Source organism: Acanthopagrus latus, chromosome 21 (genome assembly GCF_904848185.1).
Source record: "Acanthopagrus latus isolate v.2019 chromosome 21, fAcaLat1.1, whole genome shotgun sequence".
Classification (NCBI taxonomy): Eukaryota; Metazoa; Chordata; class Actinopteri; order Spariformes; family Sparidae; genus Acanthopagrus; species Acanthopagrus latus.
In genome coordinates this window covers 8,895,616-8,920,227 of record NC_051059.1, presented here as the reverse complement: position 1 = coordinate 8,920,227, position 24,612 = coordinate 8,895,616, and the positions used below count along the sequence as shown (strand labels likewise).

At 43.3% G+C, this 24,612-nt stretch overlaps 1 protein-coding gene across 1 annotated transcript; it reads right to left on the bottom strand.

Annotated features, from left to right (window-relative positions):
• Window positions 1-2,711: 2,711 nt before the first annotated feature.
• LOC119011805 (kidney mitochondrial carrier protein 1) lies at window positions 2,712-8,715 on the bottom strand. Its single transcript, XM_037085182.1, has 9 exons — window positions 8,483-8,715; window positions 8,206-8,353; window positions 7,708-7,802; window positions 7,333-7,418; window positions 6,336-6,431; window positions 6,088-6,212; window positions 5,723-5,846; window positions 4,472-4,552; window positions 2,712-3,939 (listed from the first exon to the last, which is right to left on the bottom strand). The coding sequence occupies exons 1-9, from the start codon at window positions 8,544-8,546 to the stop codon at window positions 3,898-3,900; spliced, it is 861 nt and encodes a 286-aa protein (XP_036941077.1). The 5' UTR covers window positions 8,547-8,715; the 3' UTR covers window positions 2,712-3,897.
• Window positions 8,716-24,612: the final 15,897 nt, after the last annotated feature.

The following is a 24,612-nucleotide window of genomic DNA, read 5'->3' as shown; positions in this document are numbered from 1 at the left end:
ACTCTGGTTTCTCTACAGGGACAGGGGTAGTTTACAAATTGACACTACACACACACACACACACACACACACACACACACACGACTGTAGTCTACATATGAGGCTATGTCCAAAATCCACTTGAAGGTCACAAGTTGTTTGTTCGATCATTAAAACAGAGCTGTACAAATGAAAATCTGCTGTTTTGCGTTGAGTTATGGACTGGAATATTCCCTGGCCCAAAATAGTCAGCCACATAATTCCCCACGAAGCATTTAAGTGTTGTTTTTCCACTCCGGGTTTTGTGCGTATTAAAATGTCTCCAATCAGGGCTGCTCAAACATGTGCCCCCGGCCCAAAGCTGGCCCGTCATAAGGTTTGATTTGGCCCTCCAGATGTTATCAGCAATAAAGTTATTTAAAGGCATCACTGTTTATGCTGTTTTATTTTTTTGTACCCCTACTTCGGCAAAATTACAAGTTTCCTTTAAAAACAGGCAGCAGCCAATTGTCCGCGACGCCCCACCACCTCACCGCTGAGTCACTGATGCCGACTATCCAGCAAAGCTACTGGTATCTACCACGGAACTCCATGAATCACTTTGATACCCCAGTTGGCTTCTGTCGTCGTTCATTTATTAATTATTTTTTCATAATCTGAGCACAGCAGACACTTGCAGAAATCAGTCAGTTAAGGGAATTGTGAATCCTATTAATACAGAAGCCCCAAGTGGCAAAAAAAAAGATGAAGAAACTTGAAGATTATCTTGGAAAATATTTTTTTGTCCAAGACATAAACACAGGAGAGAAGGAAGATTTAGATCAGACTTAAGAAAAGAAATGGATCACCAGGATTTTTTTTTCCCCATGTTTCCTGTCAGGGCTTCCGTACAGTACACTGTGACATCTTAACAACACAATAGGTGCTTGCTCTTGGCCTGTGGTCCGCCATGAAATCTCAGATTTTGGACAACAACTGGTCTAAGCTGGCTGGCTCCAGCTGCTTATTTATCATACAGACATGAAGTGGCGTCAGTCTTCTCATCCACAAGAGCATTTCCCTTCATTTCAAAACTATTTCTGTAATATAAATCTCACAGTACTTGATGCTTCTGAGGGTGGTGTTCTGTGATATTTGTCTGTTCCTCAGAGTAGCACCGCCCATGTTTCTCAGGGTTTCCTAAAGCATCATTTGACATTTTGTGGAGGATCTGTCGCCTCCCCTTGCTTGAAACCCTCACTTTGTCAGCTTGTTGTTCACAGACCAGACACTGCTGTACAATTCATCACAATATTTACTACAGGCGCAATTTCAAACTGCAGAAGGCTGCACTTTTTTTTTTTTTCTGTGGGAAGGACATTTCTGTGACAGCGTCCTGAGCACGGTATTTTGATGTTATGCAGAATCCATGGCCTGTAAACAATGTATTTTCAGGAGGGAGAAATCATTCATTTTAGTCAAACTTAGCACCCGGGCATTTTATGAGCATCTTTCAAAAGCTGAGAAAGAAAAACCCTTCTGTTGTATTTCAGCCCATATCTCAACAGCAATACACAGCGAAAAGAAATGGCAATGGGCCTGTGATTTTTTTTTTTCTTTGTCAGCACTGTGCAGCCCAGAAGCAGCACGCTCGACCCTCTGAATGGATCAACAGACGAAGATACATTTGTCTCCTTGTCCACATTTCCATCCGCTCGTCCACTTATCCATCCATTAATTCACCCGTGTGTTGCAGCAAGCAGCGTTTTCATCTGAGGAACGACTGAAAGAACAAAAAAAAAATGATGGAGAGAAAAAGGGGCAGGGGTGTTTGAAGCAGAGCAGAGCCTTATCCCTTTGACACAAAAGCTCACTCTGATCCCTGGAACACAATAGAGCCAGCCCCCCTTGCACCCTTGGGCCAGGCAGCAAATAATACCCATAATGCAGCATGTCTGTGACTGCCGGAATCCCCCGTGGCCGCACTTGTCCAGCTTGTAGGGGCCTCTTGCCAGAGACGTGATGCCAGGCGGCAGCCTATAATGCCAGCTTACAGATGCCAAATCCTGGCACACACATTGTTCTTATTCCGATTCAACTCGCCTTATGGACAGTGTGGGATGTTCTGTGCCCAGATTTGACAGAGATGTCAGCTGTTTTGTTGTGCAGCAAAGTGCCCTTCAGGTCTGTGATGTGTACACTGCACACAAGACAGACAGACCCTCTTCTCCTCCATCACGCTCTGTGACAGACCTGAGTTATTCACCGTGCAACTCCTGGTGGCTGACATGAAGCGGATGCAACAATAACAGCTCTCACGCAAAAAGTAATAATTCCCACGGTGAAGCTCCCTAAATAAAAGAACAAGGCGCGCACACACACACAGAAACTGTGAGTTCACTGCAAAGTTTCCCTCCGCTCTCCCTCGGCGCTCCCATCATCTCAACACAACTCTGATGAGGGAAAACTGGGAATTTACCCGCAGAAGTAAAGGAGCAATCACATATTAGGATCCTGTGAATAATTCATAAGTCTTTGTTTGAGGGATGCTGCGTGAGCACGTGTGTTTGAAAGGAACCGGGCAATCCCTCAGAAACAACACAACTGTGCTACATTTGTGGCCTCAAAGCTGAGGGTTGGGGATTTAAGAAGACTCGTAAACAGCCATTGGTTTCAACTGGGTCGTGCTGCGGTGGGCTGGTGTGCGGCTCCACAGCGCCGCCCAGCGGAGACAACAAAGCACAACACTCGCATGGTGGGATTTTTCTTTTTTATTTCAAATATACAAGCAGCATTTACATCAAAAGTATGAGAAATTTTCCACTGGCTTACACTTTGGCAGCTCACACACAACAGCCAGCAACATATTCATTCTTTACAATGAAAGGTCACAGAGAAGCGTACAGCGTGCAAATACAGTATTTGAAAAATATATCTGGGGTTTAATGGCCAGTGGTTTAAGAGTCATGTCGAAATGACGCACCTTGGTTGAACTAATCTGACCCAGTGGTCTGTGTGTAAAGCAGTGGGGAATACAATACGCAGGCTTACCGTGACTATAATGAATCTTTACAGCAGCGTATATATATATAACACAAGAACCCAAAGGAGAGTCAACCCCCAGCTGCCCCAGGTTATATTTACTGTCTGCACTCACTGGCATGAAGGACCACGAGTCTCGCCACATATGGGCTTGTGATGTGTGTGTGCCCTGTCTGAGATCCACACTGGTCAGTCACATAAACAATATGAGTTATTTATTACAGTACACAGTGATGTATTCTTGGCTCATGACTCTGTAAATACTTCAACTCCCAATTTAGAAATATAGAAACTGAAAAAAACAACAACACCTGATCCAAGTCCAGGTTTGTTGACGCGTGCGCACAAACGTTCGCAAAAAGGGAATGATCACTGCGATTGTCAGCAGCTACCCGACATTCTCAGTCCTAACAAACTCAGGCGCAGGAGGCCTGTATCTCAAACTGAAGGCACTCGATTTGTAGACCACCATATGAGTGGAGAAGTGAAAACCACGTGTGTTTTCTTTCTGAAATTAGAGACATTTTTAAAGCAGCAAATCGCTTCAGAAACAAAAGTCTGACACTGGTTTTGCATCTTACATTTTCCCCCCAGTTTACCAGTCGGTGTATCTAAGGGGCCATTATCACATTTAAACGAGCGGTTAAGCTTAACATAGCATTTTGGATGAGTGAAAAACATCAGGCACGAATGTCTTCCACATTTGCCACAGGCGATAGGCGACATGTAGCCCCAACAGGAATCAGGCAAACTCTCATGACGCCCCTCCAGACCTGGGTGTTCCCCCTTTCAGTGGTTCCACCAAGGATCCATCTCCAGCCAGCCATTCCTGATTTTTGGTCCTCTCAGCTCATTGGAGTGCGCTCATACTTCCTCTTCTCCATCTCATTCTGTCAGTCACACATTGATCTTCTTCAGCTGCTCGTATGTGAGGAAGAACTGGAGACAGAGTAAAGGAGCACAGGCAAGAGGAGAGGATATTTCTTTTTGTGTGGGAGTTTTGGTTCTTTCTGTACTTTCAGCTCAAAGCCTCCCTTGTTACCGTTTCCTTGTTACCGCAGTCGGCTGTGCTGTAACAACTCAATAATCTCATTACATTTTTCAGGGCTGGTTGGAGCCCGATGAGGACCTGCCAGCCCCTCTCCTCTCTGTCACTCTTTGGCCTTTCATAAACTCCCCACCCTTCCCCTCTTAGTCTTCTTACCCCACCCCCCATCGAGGGCCCCCCGTGCTCTCCCTTACCAGGGGCAGTGGGCTACTGAGGCAGTAGTTTCACAACGTTACATAAGGGAGTTAGCTTGCATTACACTAGGCTTTCCTTCACTGAGGTGTAGCTTGGAATCCCGTACGTCACTGAATACATAACAGAATTTACAACTTTTCCCCGCTGATTTCTCCAGCTCGAAAGCTATTGCATCACAGAGGATATGTGTAAACAGAGCGGTGCACTAATGAGATGATTAAAGGATACAATGATGTTCCATGGTCCCAGGCGGAGCCAGTTTGGAAAGAAACCCTTGTAGAGGGCCATGAAGCCCTCTGAGCGCCACGTCTGCAAGAGAAAACAAACATGGTAAAAACCCATTTTATCTTTTTATCCTCTGATGAGCGCTCTCAAGTCTTCTCTGGGCCATTTTTAACTGCGATTCGGAAATTGGTGCCATTAAGGTTTGATCTAGATACTTAACATTACTCCGTTGTATTAAATATTCATCATCACAGGAGGCAATAACCAAGAATACACACACAAAGACACTTGTACTTCTACTACAACCTACAATGGCCAGACCTCTCACTGGCTCTTACATGCTCATGTAGGTCATAATGATACATCTGTATTAAACTTAGGCTGTTCATAATCAGTTAAGTGTTCCATGTAGCACATTTAAAGCTGCACACAATCAAATTGTAATCACCTGACTGATTGAGGAACAATTTATGATTACCAATAATTATTTTATTTTCATATTCAATAAAAAACAAAGTCAAATTTAAATTGTGATGATTTGACATTTGTTGGGGTCTGTGCCAAATCTTGAATCTGGAGAACCAAAAATTGGACCTTCTGCAATTTGGATATTGAACTTGGCCATGTTGTGATTGTGATGCTGTTCAGCCCTAGTTGTGGCATTCAGAAGAGACGAAAAAGAACAGTCGCATTCGAGGCAGCAGAAGGTGGTATCTGGATGATGAGTCCATAGTGTGGGAGTTAGTTTCTCAAATTTCAAAAGTTCCCTACGGAGCCACAGAACATTTTGCACAGGCTGAACGTTAGCACCCATGACCAGTGAACTGATCTCTTAGCACTCTTAAAATTTAGTCCTAAGTGCGTGATTAGTTATTTACATGTTGCTACCCTCACTAGTCGGCACCAGGAATACTTACATACAATTTGCACTAAAATGTTTCTTTGAAAAACATCATTCAACATCATCATCATCTGTTACTAATCTTAACACCCGTCACATTTAAGATGTGATATGTGCATTATTTTTTCAGTCATGTAAACCTTGTAAATTAAATTGTGCTCAATTTTCACAGTTTTCTGCGTTTCCTTAAGTTTAGTTAGTCAACTAGCAGTTCAATAGTCTAAAGTTCACTAGTCTGTTGTTTAAAGTTGTATTTTAAAAAGGGAAAACTGTCTGTAAATCCCAACCATGTACCCAATCTGAGCAGGTGTGTTGTCTGTGTGTATGCTGATTTTCTCCATCCTGTTACTGACCTGCAGTATACAGTCCAGTGTTCCCTGGTAAAGAGCTCCTCCTCTCTGGTTCATCATGCGTGTCCGGACTACGTCCACAGGGTTGGAGGCCAAAGCCCCCGCCAGACCGCACACAAAACTGGACCTGGGGTGCAACGAGACAGATGTTCAAACGATAATCTGTAGATTCTTTACAGTGACTTCTTTATCCTGGACTGAATCTTTGTCAATAATCAGTTATTGCTGTGGTGTTTGTGCTGCTGTGTGTAATTTCTTAGTTCCACCTTAAGATATTGAAATCTCTCTTGGCCTCTTAAATAATCTCCTCCCAGAGATAACCATCACATGAGAGAGGAGAGGATCTCCACGGTTGTTGGCAAACTTACAAAAAGTGTGTGTACACGGTGTCCCCCATGTGACCCGACAGGATCAGATGCTTCTTGGTGATGTCATAGACCGGCAGCTCGACCCCGACCACGATGGCTGCCCGTTGCGCCGTTAGAGAGACGCCCTGATGCAGAAAGAGAGGGGAACGTCAAAACAGATGTGTTGGTGCTACCTGAAACCCCTGCAAGGTTAGGTCATTTATAAATACAAATGCAGTATTTTTTTATTGTAATCAGGCTGTCTGTACCTTCCACAGTCCTCTTGTTCCCTCCTGCTGGTAGATGTTGATGAAGTTGCCCATCATACTGCCCTGGATCACATTTCCCTGAGCCTGCATTCGGATCTGGAAGGACAGATGGAGGCAATGTCTATAAATTTGAACTTGAGACAATGAAAGCATACACAACCAGCATGGAATGCTGCGGGTTCACCGAGCCAAATCCGAGGGTGTATTAATCGGGCTCCCATCGGAATGCAGCGGAAAGGCAAAAAGTTGGTAGGGAGTTTTTGGCAAGCGCAAGTGTCATAAAGTATTTTCTCCTTCCTCATTTCCAGGAATCCTCCAGCCCCCTGCTTGACTTGTTTTCATTTATAATGGCCGTTGTTTACAGATCGGCCTGTCTGGCTCTGTGATGACTTGGCGGGCGCAGCCAGAACATACCGTGATGAAAATGCAATGTTCCAAACCTGCAGCCACTTCTATTAAGTCTGTTAACTCTTAAAACACACACTGTGGAAAGGAGGTCACTATGGCCAACAGCGCGTGGCAAGAAGAAGCCTGGCAAAACATTGAGTGCAGATAAGCATGTGCAAACACACACACACACACACACACACACACACACACACACACACATCATATTCATGCACCCATATCATTTACAGAACACTATGTGAAGCCTTAGAGATTTCCTTCTATAAATAATCCACAAGTGGGGTCTTGATCACACTGAGGTGCCCTTCACTCCAATGGCATGCTATCAAGAGACCACACCTACAGCCTGGATTTGTAACTCTTCTTAGGAAGGGCAGATTAAGAACAAACTCTCTCAAGGCTGCAATATAAGTACAGCTGCATTTATGCATAAAAAATGAAAGGAGAGTGCTTTGTTTTTCAGGGTGACGCAACACCGTGCTGCAGTTCCAAGAAACTGCCAAACCTGCTCTGCTGCTTTAGAGCAATTACAGATGGCCATTTCTTTAAACAACAACCAGGAGATCCAACGCAATCTTCAAAAAGCTACCTTCAGCACGTCAGTCGGGTTGGCGATGGAGGAGGAGATGACTCCAGAGAGAACGCCACACATCACGTTAGTCAGCAGTGTCTCATCTGCAAGAAGAGAAGAGTGGGAGGCAGACTGTGACTGTGAGCAAGCAGCATTTGATACCGCGCAGTAGGCAGTCAATTGCATTTTCACCACTGCAGCGTTTGAAAGTAACAACGAGCTCGCAGTGCAACAAATTGATGGGACTTGTTAAAATAGGTCAACAGGCACATCTGCACCTCCCCTTAAAGAGGAATGTGCATGTGTCGATGGGGGCGGGCCACAGTCTGCCAGAATGTGTGTGTACAACAGTGTGTGTCGGAGAGAGATAGAGAGCGAGAAACTGGGACTCACCCTCTGGTCTCTCAACCAGCAGTCGCTTAAAAGTCTGGTATGTGCCAATTTTTATGGTCCCATAGGAGGCCTGGCGCAGCATGGCAGGAGCTATCCTGTAAAAGTCAAGTTTATTTTCATCACACATTACTCAAACGTTTCAGAGGGCTTTACAGAACCCACAGCTGTGGTTCTTGCCAAAGCCCTTTAAGAAAACAAGGGAAATAAATCCCCCCCCCCCCCCAAAAAAAAACATCTCAGCATTAAACGTTTGGACAGGCAAATCTGAGACAGCCGTCTCTCTGGATAGATGGGGTAACAACAAGGTCGAGGTAAAGGTAAGTGGGGCGATGGCTGCTACAAAAACAGGAAGTGCACAAAGAGGAAGTAAACATTTAGAAGTAACCCTGGATTTTACGAGCAAAGAATACACTTGTGTAGTTAATACACGGTCTATAAGACAAACACTTAGAGACAGTTTAACACAAACATGCATATTGATGCTGCACACATACTGACCCTGAATACAGTGCCCGGAGCCCCTCTTCTCTTACTATCCTCACTATAGCATGGAGCATGCCTCTGTAGCGGATCTCTCGGTATTTGATGTCGCCCACTTGGCCTTGAACTTGCAGACGAGTCTTGGCCAGGTCGATGGGGAAGGTCCCTGCAACACAAATTAGTGCGATTACAACCTTGTAAGACTGAGGAAAAAAAAAAAAATCACCACGTAGGATTAAATAATGAACGGTACTCCAAGCAGCCGGGCCTCCCCGCCTCTCCCCGCATCACTCACCGCACTCCGCCGTCACGGAAGCGACCCCGCCGAAAACAAAGGGCTTCCAGTTGAGGTTGGACATTTTCTCCAGCCGTGTGCCGAATCACAGTGGGAAAACCTCACGACGAAGCGGCGGGGTGAACGATATTACAGTGCGCAGCTAATACCTCAAACAGCAGCTGCGTTTCAATCCCTGCCGGCGTTTGAGCAGAGCAGCCCCACGTGCCCCTCCTCCTGCTGCCGGCATTAGACGAGGCCACGCCCACCGCTCCATCCACCGGCCAACTGTCCTCACTGTCCCCGCCCACCTGCCTGTTGCTAAGCGACCGTGCCCGACGGCGGACAGGAGAGAGGAGGCATGACATGATGGAACCGGCGACATGGCTGCAGTCTCCCTCACAAGAACAGCTTGATTACAATGTTTGACAAATTCCACAAACTCAACGATCGAAAAGTCATATTTTAGAGCTTTTATTGGGATGATATTAAAGCATTCCAAGGATGACTTGAAAGCAGTAACCAGTAACTAAAAGGACTAGTGTTTTAAGTCAAGGAAATGAACACAATGAAATTGTCACCACAAACTAACAACAAATATGTATAACCCGAATAACAGATAACCTGAAACTACCTGTTGTGTTTGCATATTTACTACAAAGACCATTGTTCTATACTGTACTATATGTAATTGCTGTTCCATTAGAGCATACTCTCTCTCTCTATGTATATATATATATATATATATATTCTTATTCTCATCATCATTCTTAATCTCATTATCACCTTTCATTTTATATAGTTTGGACATTTGGTCTGTAATTCCACTGGTTTTGGTAATACAGATGCAAAACCTATGATTTATTTTCATAAAGAAACTAAATTTAAATATAGGCTAGCATCCCCTCTGAAGGCCCCCACGCGATGTACCCATTTGTGCCTTCTGTATGCATGTTCCACATAGGAAATTATGCTGTTCTTCCAACCTTGAAGTGTTTATGTGTTGGATCAACTCCCTCCAGTGGGCTAATGTGAACACATATTTACAGTAAATACAATAAGACATCAAGCGTGTTCTGTAGTATAGACTGCACTCATGTAAAATCCTGGAGGGGAAAAAAAGCTGATGATTTCCTTTGCTGCGAACATTCGGGTTTGTCATTGTTATCATCTTAAATGAACCTGTCCAAAGTCTTTTGTCCCACTGCACATATCCTACATATCAACATGCCAGTTTAACAAAGGCAGTTGTACTTTATCACAAAAAAACTACTGGCTTTGTCATACCACTTTCTTATTTTGAAAGGGTAATTAAAGTAGATACATCTGATGGCTGACACAAAATCTACACAGATGTAAATTTAAGCTGTCTTGGTTTCAATTGACATGATTTATTACCGAAACGTTGACAGAATGTGAAGATATAACAGTTTTAACCTTATGCTGTCTATTTATTGTGTTGCAAATCCACAGTCCACACTGCTGAGCTTACTGAGCTAATTAGCTGCTACAGTTGGCAGCAGTTAGCCTTTTACTTTGATATGCCACCTCCTATTTGTTTTGAGTAAATTTAACTAGATGTTTAGAGAAACACATAAAGATCAGTCTATAAAAATATCTGTAAGTCATAGATTATACTGTATCTTTTACAGTATATGAGTACACTATAGTATAGTATAGTATAGTATAGTATAGTATAGTATAGTATAGTGTAGTATAGTATAGTATCACTGCAAATAATCTTTTAACTTTTAAGGACTTCCATAACTGACATGTGATCCCAGTGATCCCACTCTGCAGAGAGGTCAGAGTCACATAACATCTGGAGCGCACATGTGATTCAGTCTCTTTAAGCAGTGCAGAGTTCCAAAAGGAAACTTAGCATTACAATTAACTGAGGGTTCTTTGATAAGTGATTATATATGACATGTAATGGGAATGGGCCAACAGTGAGTGCATCAGGCATGTACATTTTTCAGAGCACATTCTGCTTCAGTCATCCTCAGCCGTCTCCACAGCAGGCAGGAGGAGTGTGTGGGTGGATGTGGAGGCCGCTGACCCTTAACGCCATTTGTCTTCTGCTGTAAATGTTCAACATGCTCACGCCAGAGGAGGGCCAGCATTTTATTTACGACCGCCAGGCGTCCACGTGAACAACAAGCTGGATTGTCCTTACAACGGGGAGGCACACAGATGTCTGTGTGTGACGTGCATGATCGGTGTCATGTTGCCATGTTTAATGCTGCTGTGTCCTGAAGAGGCGGAGGAATTCAGGTCAGGCAGAGAGGCTGTTAGATGAACCTGGGCACCATGGAGGCAGCATAGATCAGAGGAATGGGTAAAAGAAAATATAGTGGAGGCAGTATAGATCAGAGGAATGGGTAAAAGAAAATATAGTTTAATCAGGCACAACGACCACCAACCAGCACTTAAAAAGCTGAGGAACCTCGAAACTCCTTACCAAGCACAGGTGATCATTTTCATGTTTGACCCATTTATTCAAGGTCACAGTCTGATTAGCAGCTGTTGACAAGCACTTTTTGGTATGAGGGCAAATATTGCCCTCATACCACCACAGTGTTGGCGGGGTGGCCTAGATTGTATTCAGTTGCTCTTAATGTGTGTTTGCAGGTCTTGTGGGGACTGCAGTGAAAAAAGTAGTAAAAAGTATTGTGTGGCTCCTGAGAGGCTGCGTGTAATCCGATTAATGCCAAAACGGATGATGCTCAGTGGCTAAGTTGCATCATGGGTGATGTAGTTGCCAGGTTTTGAATAGCAGTCCACAAGCTTAGCATTGCACTCCTATATCACTGTTAGACTCTTTAAGGACAGTTTGAAAACAAATGATCAAAATCGATACAGCAGAACCAAAGATATCATCTTTTTTTATCAGAACATTTTTATTCCTTTCCTAAATCTGGTGGCCTACATCACCCACAATGCAACTTAGCCATTAACTGAAATAACTTGAAACGATTTATCAGATTACATGCAGCTTCCTCTGGAGCCACAGTAGGTTTTACACTACTTGTTTCACATATGCAGGAGTGTTCCCCAAGACCTGTAAACACTCTATATATGTAAAATTGCTGAGGTGACATTTTAGAAAGAAAACCATACACTCAGAAACAAGCCAGTTGTTTCTTCAGTCAGCCAATACAGATCTTTACTCTATCACTGAATCAATAGGTCATTATGTTGTAATGGCAACAACACATGCCACGGTCATTATGTTGAAGTCACGACAGCCATCATGTCAGTGTGTTATGATGGCAGTTTGTCCTCATGCTACTGTAACATGTATAACTGTGATACATGATGATGATATCTCACTGTGTGCACATTTATATTAGTACATGCAACACATTTACATGTTGCCATGCCTTTGATCAAGGTGTGGTTGGTGGTGTCACAATTGTATAATAGTACATAGGCCTCCATTTTACTTTTTTGGGTCATAAAGTATTTATGTTTTTAAATGCATGTCAAGGTCACTGTGCGTGAGTATGTGTCTTTCTGAATTGAATCAAACTGTGTTTTAATTGCACATTTTGTAAGAGACTGCAAAACAGATAAATGGCACTATAATGCATTCAAGCAATATGCATAATATTAAGATTATGTACCTTTAAAGGTTACCGAAACAGTAATATCACTTGTACTTTGTGATTTCTTGTAGAGAAACAAATATCGATACCTTAAAGAGGTCATTCATTGGCGCCTAGGAAGACGGTTACCAGTATACAGTATACACAAGATTCACATTTACAAGAGCCAGCTCAGTCCATGCCACCACCATAAATACAGCAAACAGAGAACAGTAGTCATCATATGAAGGACGTAAAAAACACCAAAGCAACTGTCGTCTGGGAACATTTCAGTAAAAACATAATGAGTGTGAGTGCGCTCGATATTTTGCAGCGAACACCTTTCTAAAATGCCTCCTCAAACATCTTATCTTTTTGGTCCTTACACTCTTTGACCTTTGGCCCTAAACTAATAACCAAACACAGAGCAAATACCAAGGTGACAGATAAATAAACCAAATAAAAAAGATATAATCCAAAGTGTGTAACTGTGACAAATACACATGATAAAATAATAACTTTGAATTTCACATACACTGTAAAATCTGACAATGTGATCTTACTTATAGTAAATGAGAAAACTGATTGCTTTAAAATGATCAAGTAAAGACTGATAATATTAGATTCTTAAAACGTTTTAGCTCATACAACTATAATGTAATAGTCTACTTTACCTGGTAATTCTGAGGTCATCTGTTCCCTGATGTTTTTAAAAAGAAAAGTCAACTTTTAACAATTGTATTTAACTGGTAGACCTTTATAAGATGCACAGCATCAGACCTACACTGAATCAAAGCACAAATTAAAGTGTTCTATATCTAATGGTACAAATAATTTGATACAAGTCCTGGTAGTTTTAGTGATATAGCCATTTTGATCATGATATATCTTTAATCAATAGTCACATGGGGTTACTCATTTTATCTTTTTTTCAAAATAAACACAACAGAAATACAGGGTCTTATGACCCCTTGTGACTAATGAATGATGGACGGAAGAACAAACTTGCACTGTTGCCTCATATTCTGATCAGTTCACGCTCAGCTCATGCTTTAAGGAAATTATAGAATCCCAGTGTGGACACAAATGGGACAGAATCTAAACTGCTTTATTGAAGGGCTGGTTCGTCTGAGATGTTATTTGGTCTTGTGGGAGGCACTTCTTAAGCTTCAGGCACAGTGCTAAAAAGCATGATTGAAGACGGTGAGGTGTTAAAAGTGTAATTTGATCAAACCAATGAAAAACTTGAAATCCTGAAACACATGGACAACCCATAATGCAACTAGTTCTACTGTAATTCTAACCTGCTGCCACTAGAGGTCAGAACAACACCACTGTAACATTCATCCAGCCAAGGCCTACTTACTACTGACAGCACTAACCAGCAGCTCAGTCTCCTGTGATGGTGACCCCACCGCTTATATATTACAAATAGGCCAATCAATCTCTCGCTGATGAGAGGACACTATCTACACAGCTAATTAGGAGACACAGATATGTTTGAATGATTATATGCACACATAAAAGACAGCGAGGACTGTAATTTAATATGCATGGCATGCTTGTCTGAGCATTCTCTGCTTATCAAAACAGATTTTCACAGGAAGAATACTTAATACTCACGTAAATACCAAACCTTCATCCTATCTGCTTTCCATCACGTTCGTCCTTCTGGTCTCGGCTTCGGGGAAACATTGGGTCCTTTCTCCTGACTGCAAGACATTCATCTACAGCATATTTATTATGATCAGATGCTAGTTGCATTGTTTGATTAATGGCTCGGCTATGGGTCAGTAACCTCAGTATTGCCATCAGTACATTATTAACGACCCAGGAGAGAGATAAGGCGTGTGTGCGGCCGGGCACGCTCCTGTGTGCACGTGTGAGCGTGCGTGCATCGACAAACGGAAACAGATGAATGGAAATATTGCAGGTCTTATCTGAAACCAATAAGCAGAGGGAAGTGTGGAGCGCCTAAAAATGGGCCCATTTAATGTGGTGATTTGTCACAAGGAGCCGGAGAGCAGACCTGGGGCTGGAGAGGAGGGCATATATCTGTGTTTGGTGGTGAACAAAATAAGGAAGGAGAATACAGTTGTGTTGAAAGAGCAGGAGTGCGTGGCATGATTTGTCATTTGTTTGTCCTGCTTGCACAGACACTCTTGAGATGTACAGGCCAGGAGGAAATGCAGTCCACAGAAATGTTTGCTTTATTGTTGGAAAAAGCTGCGATGCCAACTAAAGAGAGGCCTACATGGGAACATTTGCATCACCGCTGCAAAAATCAGCATCTCTGTTTGTTCACGGCATTATACACGCATGTAAAAACACACCCACACACTCTGGTCTTTTGGCACTGATTGTTTTATCCTCTCTGGTACAAAGTGCATTGTGCTGCTATTGTGTCAGCTAAGTAGGGAGCGCTTGTTTTGCTCGCACCATGAGTGACTGCTGGAAATCTCTCAGCAGAAAAAAAACAAAAACAAACAAAAAACGTGTGTGAGTGTGTGTGCGTATGATACTGTCAGACATGACAGTAAGTAAAGGTGACTGAAGGTCACACCGACAATTTTAGTCACATTGAACATTTCATCGCATCTAAACTCAACGCGCTTTACATTAAAAGCCGCATGATAAAATACAGGCATTAATATGGGAACATACAGAGAAGAAACTGAATCGATGGAGCATGCAACATGCATTAAACATGCCACACAGTGAATCACACACAGAAACATCTACACAATAAAATAGCACCCCCTGCCCTATCAGGTTATATTATGTAACCAACTGCACAAGTAACAAGTGGCACAGATACGCGCACACGCACACACACCATTTACACATGTATACGACATATACAAACGATACTTCTTACTCTGTTATACTGTGCAAACTTTATATGGATCAAGCTATAAGTTGCAAAGTTAGAATAGTTTGCAACTAAAATCCACCCTTAAATACCAATACCCTGACAGCCTCTGTTAGCCTCTTGTTCAGGGCACATGGACCCTTTATAATTCAGATGTTGAGTATTAACTTACATTTCATGTCACAGAAAAAAAAACATGAAAATATCTGTTTTATCTATATGACTATACCCTGTATAACACAGTGATAAGCTGCATGTTTGGTAGATTTTGTCACCTTAGGACCAAGGCAGGCTAGCTGTTTATTCCTGCTTCCAGTCCTTATGCTAAGCTAAGCTAAGCTAAGCTAAGCTAAGCTAATTGACTGCTAGCTGTTACGTAATATTCAACATACAAACACGATAGTGCTAATCTTACGACAGTTAAAAAAAGACAAAACATCTCACAATGTAAATGTATTCCTTTAAGCTCACGAGCAGGAAGACATTGACAGCATGAGGTTTGTGGAAGTCAGGTGTGTGTGTGTGTGTGTGTGTGTGTGTGTGTGTGTGTGTGTTAAGTCACGAGCTGCCTTTTAATGCAGAAGGGTTTAAACACCCACACATGTCCTAGATGGAGGAAACCACCATGTCTTAACTTTGTCTTTCTTCCATTTCCCTCCCAGAGATACACACACTTAACTCCATTTTGGGGAGAATCCTAATTACGTCCACTAACTGTTGATGTAATGTGAGGGGATTACATGACTAAGGCGGTGTGCTTTCACAGGTTTCTCACCAATCACACTGGTAGCAGTTTTATTGCAGTTTTTGTAGAGTTTATTTTTAATGTCTTGGATAAATGAGTCTGTCTAATTCAGGTCTTTATTGGAACCATCAGCATCACCGTGGTTATGTTTCGTAATTGAAATGATTATTTGAAGAGGATAATCAGTGCAAGGTAAGAGAGTACACTGATGAACACTGCCTCACACAGACACACACACACACACACACACACACACACACACACACACACACACACACACACACACACACACACACACGCTGTTGTTGTTTTGGCCCCTCTCTTTGTGGTGAAGTATTTTTACCCCATCCTCAGGGCAGCACTGAACTTAATGGGAAGCGAAGGCTTGTCCACTATGGTTAGTGAGTGTGTGTGTGTGTGAGTCTGTCCTAGATGTTTACCATGTACCCTCTCACGCCTCCTCACACCCTCCAGCTCCGGGTGCGCGGACTCATCGCTACGACAATGAATGCGACATGCTGCGTTCTGATTGGTGCGACGCGAGCTACAGTCCTCCAATCTGCATTCAGACTGGATGAAGAGGTGAGCCTCAGTTATAGAAAAACCCTCACATCACAGTGACGCAAAATTAACAGTGTTTTTCCAGACCCACATTTTTACACTCACGTTCATTCCCGTTAATCCGAGCTTTGAATTTTAGTTCTGACACCATATAAGGATTTTTTAGAGGACGTCATCACAAATCCTCATGATTCACGCACACCCTCCACTTGTTAATCTCTCTGCTGTGACATAAGAGTGTTACTGCAGAAATGTGCGCCTTTATTTGTGTGTGTGTGTGTGTGATTACCTTGGTTTGAGCTTCCTGATTGTCCACTAAGCAACCTCCTCAGGGTTACTGCCCGGTCAGCAGGATTCCCTTATCAAGGCCTTCAAAGAGCTGAAGGTGGAAGGCTGCTCAGTGACAGAAGATTCTCTTAAAGTGGTCAAATTGGAGAAATTGTTAAAAACTTGGATGAAAGCTTAACTTTTCCAAGGCCTTTGACATTGACCTTCACACCCTCAACTAATAAACAGACCTGCTGTGTCTTGGACAGCTCAAGGTTCAATATTTGTCACTCCACTTGGTTGTTTGACCCTCACTGTGCCAAATGTCAGTGCAGAGTTTGAAACCACAGGGCTGTTATAATATTCAGTCATAGTTAAATATATATCATGCAGTATCTATGGATACTTACGTCCTGAGTATTTCCCACTGATGGTGATTTTATGACATCACAGCTAGTTATGAGCCAATCCCGGTCCAAAGTGCAAGTGATGATGAAACATAAGGCCTCTAGTGCCCTCAATGCAGCAAACATCTTGTTTCTATAGACCCTCCCAGTGTTTTAGTCCGCTATGCAGGCGAATCTCCTCCAAAAAATCCTATAAAAGAAATTGCAAAAGCCTCTAGGTGATATCATATACACATATGTTCAGGTTTTTCTAAAGTAAATGGTCTTGTTTATAAGTCCATGGCTAACAACGACTTTAAAAATCTGAACAAGAACATACTGTACAGAAACCACTGAAGGAAGGAACAGAGGGGATAAGCACGTCTCCTTCAAAATAGCTGACAATTATCACTGAAAACAAAGAAAACAATTTATTCACCAGGAGGATTTAAGGGTCTTTTGCCTGCATGATGCTCCTATTTACTAGGAGCATCATGCAGGCAAAAGCCCCGAGACACAAGAGATGTTTCTCGATAGTCTATGGATCAACAAGGCGGCGCAAACAAAACACACACAGCTCTCAATAAACCTCAAAAGACCGCTACAGGCTGCGGCTCAAAATGTTCTCCACAGCCCATTAAATATATCTGAAAAATACATTTTTGATAGACGCTGATTTTTCTGTAAGCTATTCACAATAAAATGTGGACATTTTCACAGAAGCAATAAAATGCAATAATGGCAAGGCAAAGGTGAGAAAATCTGTGGTTTTAACACTCATAAAATACATTGCATTTTAGGTGTTAAAGGGACACTATATAGTTTGGGAAAATGAATTGTAACCCATAATTTTAATATTAAAGAGGTAATTATACAAATTCAGAAATGTATTTTGTTTTTCATAAGTGAATCAACAAACTGTTCTCAGAGGAAATAAGGTCCCCAGATCACTGTTTGAAGCTACAAAGGTGGCAGGGTCCGCCACATATAAACAAAGCAAAACAGAATGAAACTCTTTTAGGATAATCAGTTTGATTTTATTTTATTTTTTAAAGTAAATGAAAATCTTTCTCTTCTGATTAAAATTCTGTCCCAAAAACAACATAGTGCACCTTTAACACACAGACAGACTCAAACCTTTCCTAGTGTGTTCTGACTGACGTAAAATAAACCCATGCACTGAATCACACTGAGCTGTACTTTCCTTCACAGACTAAACCAAGATGATCCAGATGAAGTGTGTGTGTGTGTGTGTGTGTGTGTGTGTGTGTGTGTGTGTGTGTGTGTGTGTGTGTGTGTGTGTGTGGTGAAAACGGATCACGTACGAATGTGCGAAGCTGTTTTCGGGTTGTTGCGTGTGAGACTTAGGTTGCAACAGAGAGGAACATGTTGGATGGCTCAGATTCATCTTGAGTGCAGAGGGCCCATAATTCCTAGCGACGCCCCGGGGCACATTCATAATAATCTCTAGCAGTCCTCTTCTGCGTTTAGGTCTGTATTTAGAGCCATTAACCCAAACGTATGTATCCTCCTTCTCCCACACTCCTTCACTCTGCTTCCTAATAGCCTGGATTAGCCTCTGCTTTAATAGACTCATCCATCTCGTCTGTTTATTCACTGGTTTTCCCCTCACACACACTTTCTCTCACCCTCTTTCTCCCTCCATCTCTCTCTGCTCATGGGCAATTACACAAACAAATGCGGTTTGTTTTTCCGCTCGGTCCGACCGGAAGGCAAATGAATGGATTTAGCAGGCAATTACTTTTTTGGTTTAAGGTCAGTTGTTGTATTATATTATCTCTGAGAAAAGGTGAAGTCACAGTGTCACTCCTTCAATTTGCACAGTACATTAGCCATGCAGATTTATGCAAATTCCTGCCACAGAGGCTTGCCTCTGATTTGGCGCGAGCTCCACGCCCCTGACAGGGAGGCAGACTGGGGGGCTTAAATCCAAATTTGCATCGATGGACAGGAAGCGTGGAGGGGAGGCTGAGAGGAATGGCGTTTTCGTCAGATGACGTCGCCGGGCTGGCGGGCGTCAGACATACGTAAGAAACCCACGAATGATTCGGATAAAAAACACGAATGGGCAGCACGAGCTGTGAGTCGCTGTCATTGGCTTCTGAAGGACAAACCAAGGACAAGCTGTCTGAATACTGCCTGTTTTGTTCCCACAGACAATGCAAACTGTCTGAAATGCTCTGTACAAAAAGACATTGGTGATTGAATGGTTAACTTAAGTGTAAGTTTCTGTCGTTCTTTGTCTATCTGAGCCTTATACAGCCCTTTCACAGCCCTTTCAAAATAAGACTCACTGCTCTGGAAGGAAGTGTTTTGATTGTGGACAGGTGTAGCGATGCAGCTCCTCAACAAACTGACTAGCTGTAGGGTGCGATGTGTGTGTGCATGTGTGTGTATACATCCTGTTCATTGATTAGCTGCCATTTCCCTAAACCAGCCTGTAAAGCATCGAGGCACCCTGAAGCAGCGCGCGCACGCGCGCGCACACACACACACACACACACACACACACACATTCAAGGGTGTTTTAAACTCAACGTGTTTGACCTAGTGTAGGCAATGACGGGAACACCACTCACGTGCAAGCTTCAACTTTCAATTGTCACCCACCCACTGCTGCCCTCCTCCTCCTCTCCTCCTCCTCCTCCCCTCCTCCTCCTCCACGTGCCGACCCCTCACTCCACATCTCCTTCCGTTGTGTTTTCCTCTTGCTTGATTCCCTGAAGGGAGGAAAATTCCTCTTATCAGCCCCAACCAGACGCAGCGCAGCGTGTGTGCATGTGCGTGTGTGTGAGGATAATCCCCCTGCCTCGCTTTTATTGGCTCAGCAGTAACCCATTTCTTTTTTCTTTCTTTTTTTTTTTTTCTTTTTTTGGTGGAGCTGATGACTTGGGGTTTTATTTTAGAAATGGATGTGTTTCATTTTTAGTTTATTAGACACTGTGCCTCATGAGTTGCACAGAAGTGATTACAATGTGGCATTTCAGAGAATTTGTTATAAACTCTTAACTCTCCATTAATCAGTTTGTATTTGCATCTGCTGACTGTAGCATCAATGCGTGTGTGTGTGCGTGTGTGTTGCATTTGTGTACAGTGACTCACTGAACCTGTCTAAGAGTGTTAGTGTCACTTCAACTCAGTCTCTCTCTCTCTTTTTTTTTTATTACCAGCCTGCTCCTCCAATGAATCTGCTTTCCTCATCCATATTTGTGAAACCCTCTGTGATGTGTGGTACGTGTGTGTGTGTGTGTGTGTGTGTGTGTGTGTGTGTGTGTGTGTGTGTGTGTGTGTCTGTGTGCATGTGCATCTCCATTCAGCAAAATCACAACAGTCCACCTGCATGAAAATCAACCCCCTTTACTTCATTATGGGATGATTTGACATGACCAATCACCACTGTCATCAACATCTAAAGACAACATCTCATTGGCTGCAGACGCAGAGCTGGTTCTTGATTCATTCCTCCATTCAGCTCCTCAGCCGTGATCACATGATGCGTGTGTGTGTGTGCGTGTGTGCGCGCAACCCAAAATTGAGAAAAACGAAAAAGTCTCCCCGCTGTAGTTGCCATAGTAACCAGCGATTCGCCGCATCTGGCAAATTATAGGGTTGTATTGAAGGGCGAGAGGATGTGTGTGTGTGCGTGGTGTGTGTGCGTGTGTGTGTACGTGAGAGCGTAAAGTGTGTGTTGCCTTTAGTGTGTGTCTGTGTGTGTGTGTGTGTGTGTGTGTGTGTGTGTGTGTGTGTGTGTGTGTGATTGAGCGTGAACTTCTTCTGCATACTAACACTGATATTCAGGTGGAAATAAAAAGGAGAACTGGCTGATCAATCACACACACACACACACACACACACACACACACACACACACACACACACACACACACACACACACACACACGGCAAAGAGACACACACAACCTAGATCATTAATGGCAGTTATTATGAGAGCCTAAAACACAGTGTGTTACCATCCATACCAACGTTTTATGACTTTCCTGTGGATAAATGAATAGAGGTGGGGACAGAAGGACGAGATAGACGCCGTCTCCAGTGACCTTCAAGTAATCTTCATCACTGATGGGGGTGTACAGGTATGAATAGAGGGAGAATCTCATGTGGAGATGTTGGGAGTCACACAACCTCCTCCTCACGCTTTAATGAAGACTGTTACAGGGGGTCTAGAGGAAATGATTGTTCATTTCTAGTCACTTTAGCAGGATGCAGCTCTGGGTGACAGACTCAAGGGGACATCTACCGATACACACTTAAAGGAGCACTTTGTAAGATATGGCCATGGTTTAAGTTTCAACAAGTCAAAAATTGCACTAACATTATCAAAAGACAGAATCAAAGACGGCTCTGTGATGTGATGCAGAGTTTTCTACTGCAGTTAGCATGCTAACCAGCTAGCCTCGACCCCTCCTGTTTCATAACAGACAGAATCACAGTGATGTGACGGTGTGTGACAACAATCTGTTGATTTGTATTGTGGGGATGTGAGAAACTGGCAAACTTGGCAAAAGAGAAGATGCACAGGTCATGTTGTTCCAACCTCTCTGACATTTCTGCTGCGACTGCTTCATGTACTGCGTTGCTTCTCTACCATATATAATATTTTCCCAAAAGAGACTTATTACTCAAGGTGTCATTTCCTCTTCTGTGGCTGATGCAAATTAGTTTCCCAACCTGACATTAGTGAAAGTGTTGTTATCAATGAGATACGAAAGCATCAAACATGAATTCCAGATGAGTTAGATGTGTACACTCCTCCCTCCCTCAAGTGAGAAACATGGACGCCTTCGTTAACTCCCATTTAGAACTTTGTGTAACTTTGTTTCAGAGGTGCCGTTTTAATAAAGATTCTTGTCTTTATGGCAAACAGGAGGTGATGCAATTCTCTGCTGCACTCCACCCAACATTAACCTGAGATATAATCAATCACAGTAACTGAAATCGCCTGTGTGAGTGCACTTTTTGAGTATGAAGTCAGAGTCACTGGTATAAGTATGTGTGCAAATGCAAAAGGTTTGACTCCAGTTTTACACTGTTCTCAGTGCACGTTCGTCGAAACAGACACACAGCTTGAGACAAGGACAACAAAATATGATATGCTCAAAAAAAAAACTAGTATCTATAGCAGAACGTTGGACAAATAACCAAATCACAATCATCATCATGTTTTAAGGAAACATTTTGATGATGATGATTTGTCTACATAAAAACTTTATCACTATGACCTTTGAACCTAAATTAACTGCTGTTTAGTCAGTGGGGGCAGCACGGTAGTCTGTTAACATGACGCTCACCTTACAAAGTTGTTGTCGCAAACTTGTTAGCCAATACTTTATTTTGAGATCCTCTTCTGTTTCATAAATTGAAGAACTGATGCGATCACCTCCAAAGAATCTTAAAGCGGATGTGTGAATGTGTCTGGCCTGATTGAACTATATCGAAAAAAGGAAAGAAAAAAAAAACCTGAGATCGCTGTTTCCTGAGGTGGAAACATCACATCACTGCTTGCTGCTTACAGTTGCACTGCAGCACGTTTGATAAGGATATCTGCGGTGTACAGTGTGTTCGTGTGGGAGCCACACAACAAGCACTTTACAGGGGACCGACAGGAGATCAGCCCTGCCAAGTGACTGTGAACACTGCTCTATAAATCACTCGGGTAAATGGCCTGTGTTTAAGGTTTAACCACTGCCCATTAGAGAGTCATGTATGTCTGTCAGCGGGATGTTTATTGGGAATGTCGAGCTATTTATGAAACACTTTGGTATTAGAGTGCGAGTTTCCCCCCTTCGTCACCTGACAGCATCTCGACTCCTCTTCGTCCAGAGGTGATGGAAATCTTCTTTCGCCCCCCGCCCGCTTTGAACCAAACCGCTTTGACATCTTTATTTTTACTGTACTTTCAATTAACGGAGCAAAGGAGGAGACATCGGGAGCATGTCTTAGGAGAGAGGAGGAGGAGGAGGAGGAGGAGGAAGAAAAGGGCTAATGGAGGAGAGAAATGAGAAGTAAAGGGAGATGGACGGATAGAGGAAACAGGGAGAGGAGGAGGAAAATGTGATGTGTGTTTGTGTGAGTGTGTGCAAGTCAGGAGAGAAAGGTGTGTGTGTGTGTGTGAGGGCACCATTAAAGCCTTGTACTATAAATCTCTGACGGTGCGTGTGTGTGTGTGGAGATAACGGAGGGATGTCTCTCTCCATTCTGGCTCTGTCAGTATGATGTATGCGTCCCTTTCTTCCTCCCCTGTGAAATATTAGAGAGGGCCCCTGTGTGTGTGATCTCCGCCAGCGTGTGGCCAACATGTTTGGTAATTCCTCACCTCTTATCAGCGCTCACATGAGGTATTGTAGGTGGGAGACTTGTGGCCGCCTGGGAAAAGAGCCAAAATGACCCAGAAACACGCTCGCACGCATACAGACGGGTGGGAAACGCACAGAAATGGAAGCGAGTCGGCGACCAGGGGGAGAAAAGAGGCAACAGCTGACAGTGACAGCTCTCTTGATCGAGGGCCGCGAGCGTGACAGGTGTGATTGATCACATAATGGCGAGCACATTTCAGCGCTCTGCTCTTCATTTAGCTGACAGCATTTTCTTTATGGCACCTTGTGTTATGGTATCATAATCATGCCAGTGCCTCTGGAGCGCCCGAGGAATAAATCTTTATAATCCCACCCCCACCTACAGCCACCGCCACCACCACTACCACCACCACGTGACGCACCAGGAGACGCAGCAGAGCTGTTGCCACAGCTCGGGCCTCTCTGTCTCCTTCACGCCGTTTCAAGTGGCCGCCTCGGCTGTCACTCAAAATTACCTCATCGCTCAACTGCGTCATGGACGGAGGAGCGAGAGAGAGAGAGAGAGAGAGAGGATGGAGAATGGATTCCTCTGCTCGCTTGCCATTTCCCCTGTCAGTCTACAGGGGCCGGTGAGTGACGGCATTCTGAAAGCACAACACAAACACGTTAAAGCACCAGAGGTTTTCAAACTGACGTACCTTTAGGAACCATCTGCTTCATCAGGGCGGCCGGCCTCCTGTGGTTTCAACTCCTCGCCTTTGCTGCAGTTTAACTTCTCACCTCACTGCAGTGATTTATTTAGAAATGCACTCCAGGGCGTGTCAGTACAGTGTGACATCACTGGTTGGTGCGGTAGCAGGCACATAAAAACAGAAGCATGTGTAATCGTTTTGGCAGATAATAACGCGTTCATGTCGGATCCCATCACTTTTATAAAGAAGCTGACAGAGAGAAAAGTAGGGATGTGCATTTGAGGACATAAAGGTGGCAGATGTTCCCACATTTGTCTCTTGAAGCCTTGTGGATCTCTCTCTGGATTTCTGATCCACTTTTAAAGGGTACTCTTGCACTTTCAGATGGTGTGAGTGTGTGTGTGCCTTTTATATGGTTAACAGCTTCTGGCAATCATTTTTTAAGGAAAGCAGCTATGATCTGAAACTTTCCCAGTCCAAAGCTAGTTTGCTGGATTTCTTTTAAGCACGATCATCAACACTCAACACAGTTTCATTTTCTCATCACAAAATTAAACTTTTCTCTTTGGAAAAAAAACAAAAAACACTTTTTTGACATTTACTCTGACAATCAGGTGCCCTCACAAAATCAGACCATGTAGGCTGGCTCATGGAAATATCTTCCTGCCTGCATGGATGGCCAGCAGGAAACGACAGGCAGAAAATG

Excerpts from the sequence above, each read along its gene's own strand:
- LOC119011805 (XM_037085182.1), bottom strand. The coding sequence starts at position 8,546 with ATGTCCAACCTCAACTGGAAGCCCTTTGTTTTCGGCGGGGTCGCTTCC. Across the intron at positions 7,419-7,707 it reads GCTGGTTGAGAGACCAGAGG|ATGAGACACTGCTGACTAAC; the intron begins GTGAGTCCCAGT and ends CTCTTCTTGCAG. Across the intron at positions 4,553-5,722 it reads CACTGGACTGTATACTGCAG|ACGTGGCGCTCAGAGGGCTT; the intron begins GTCAGTAACAGG and ends TTTCTCTTGCAG.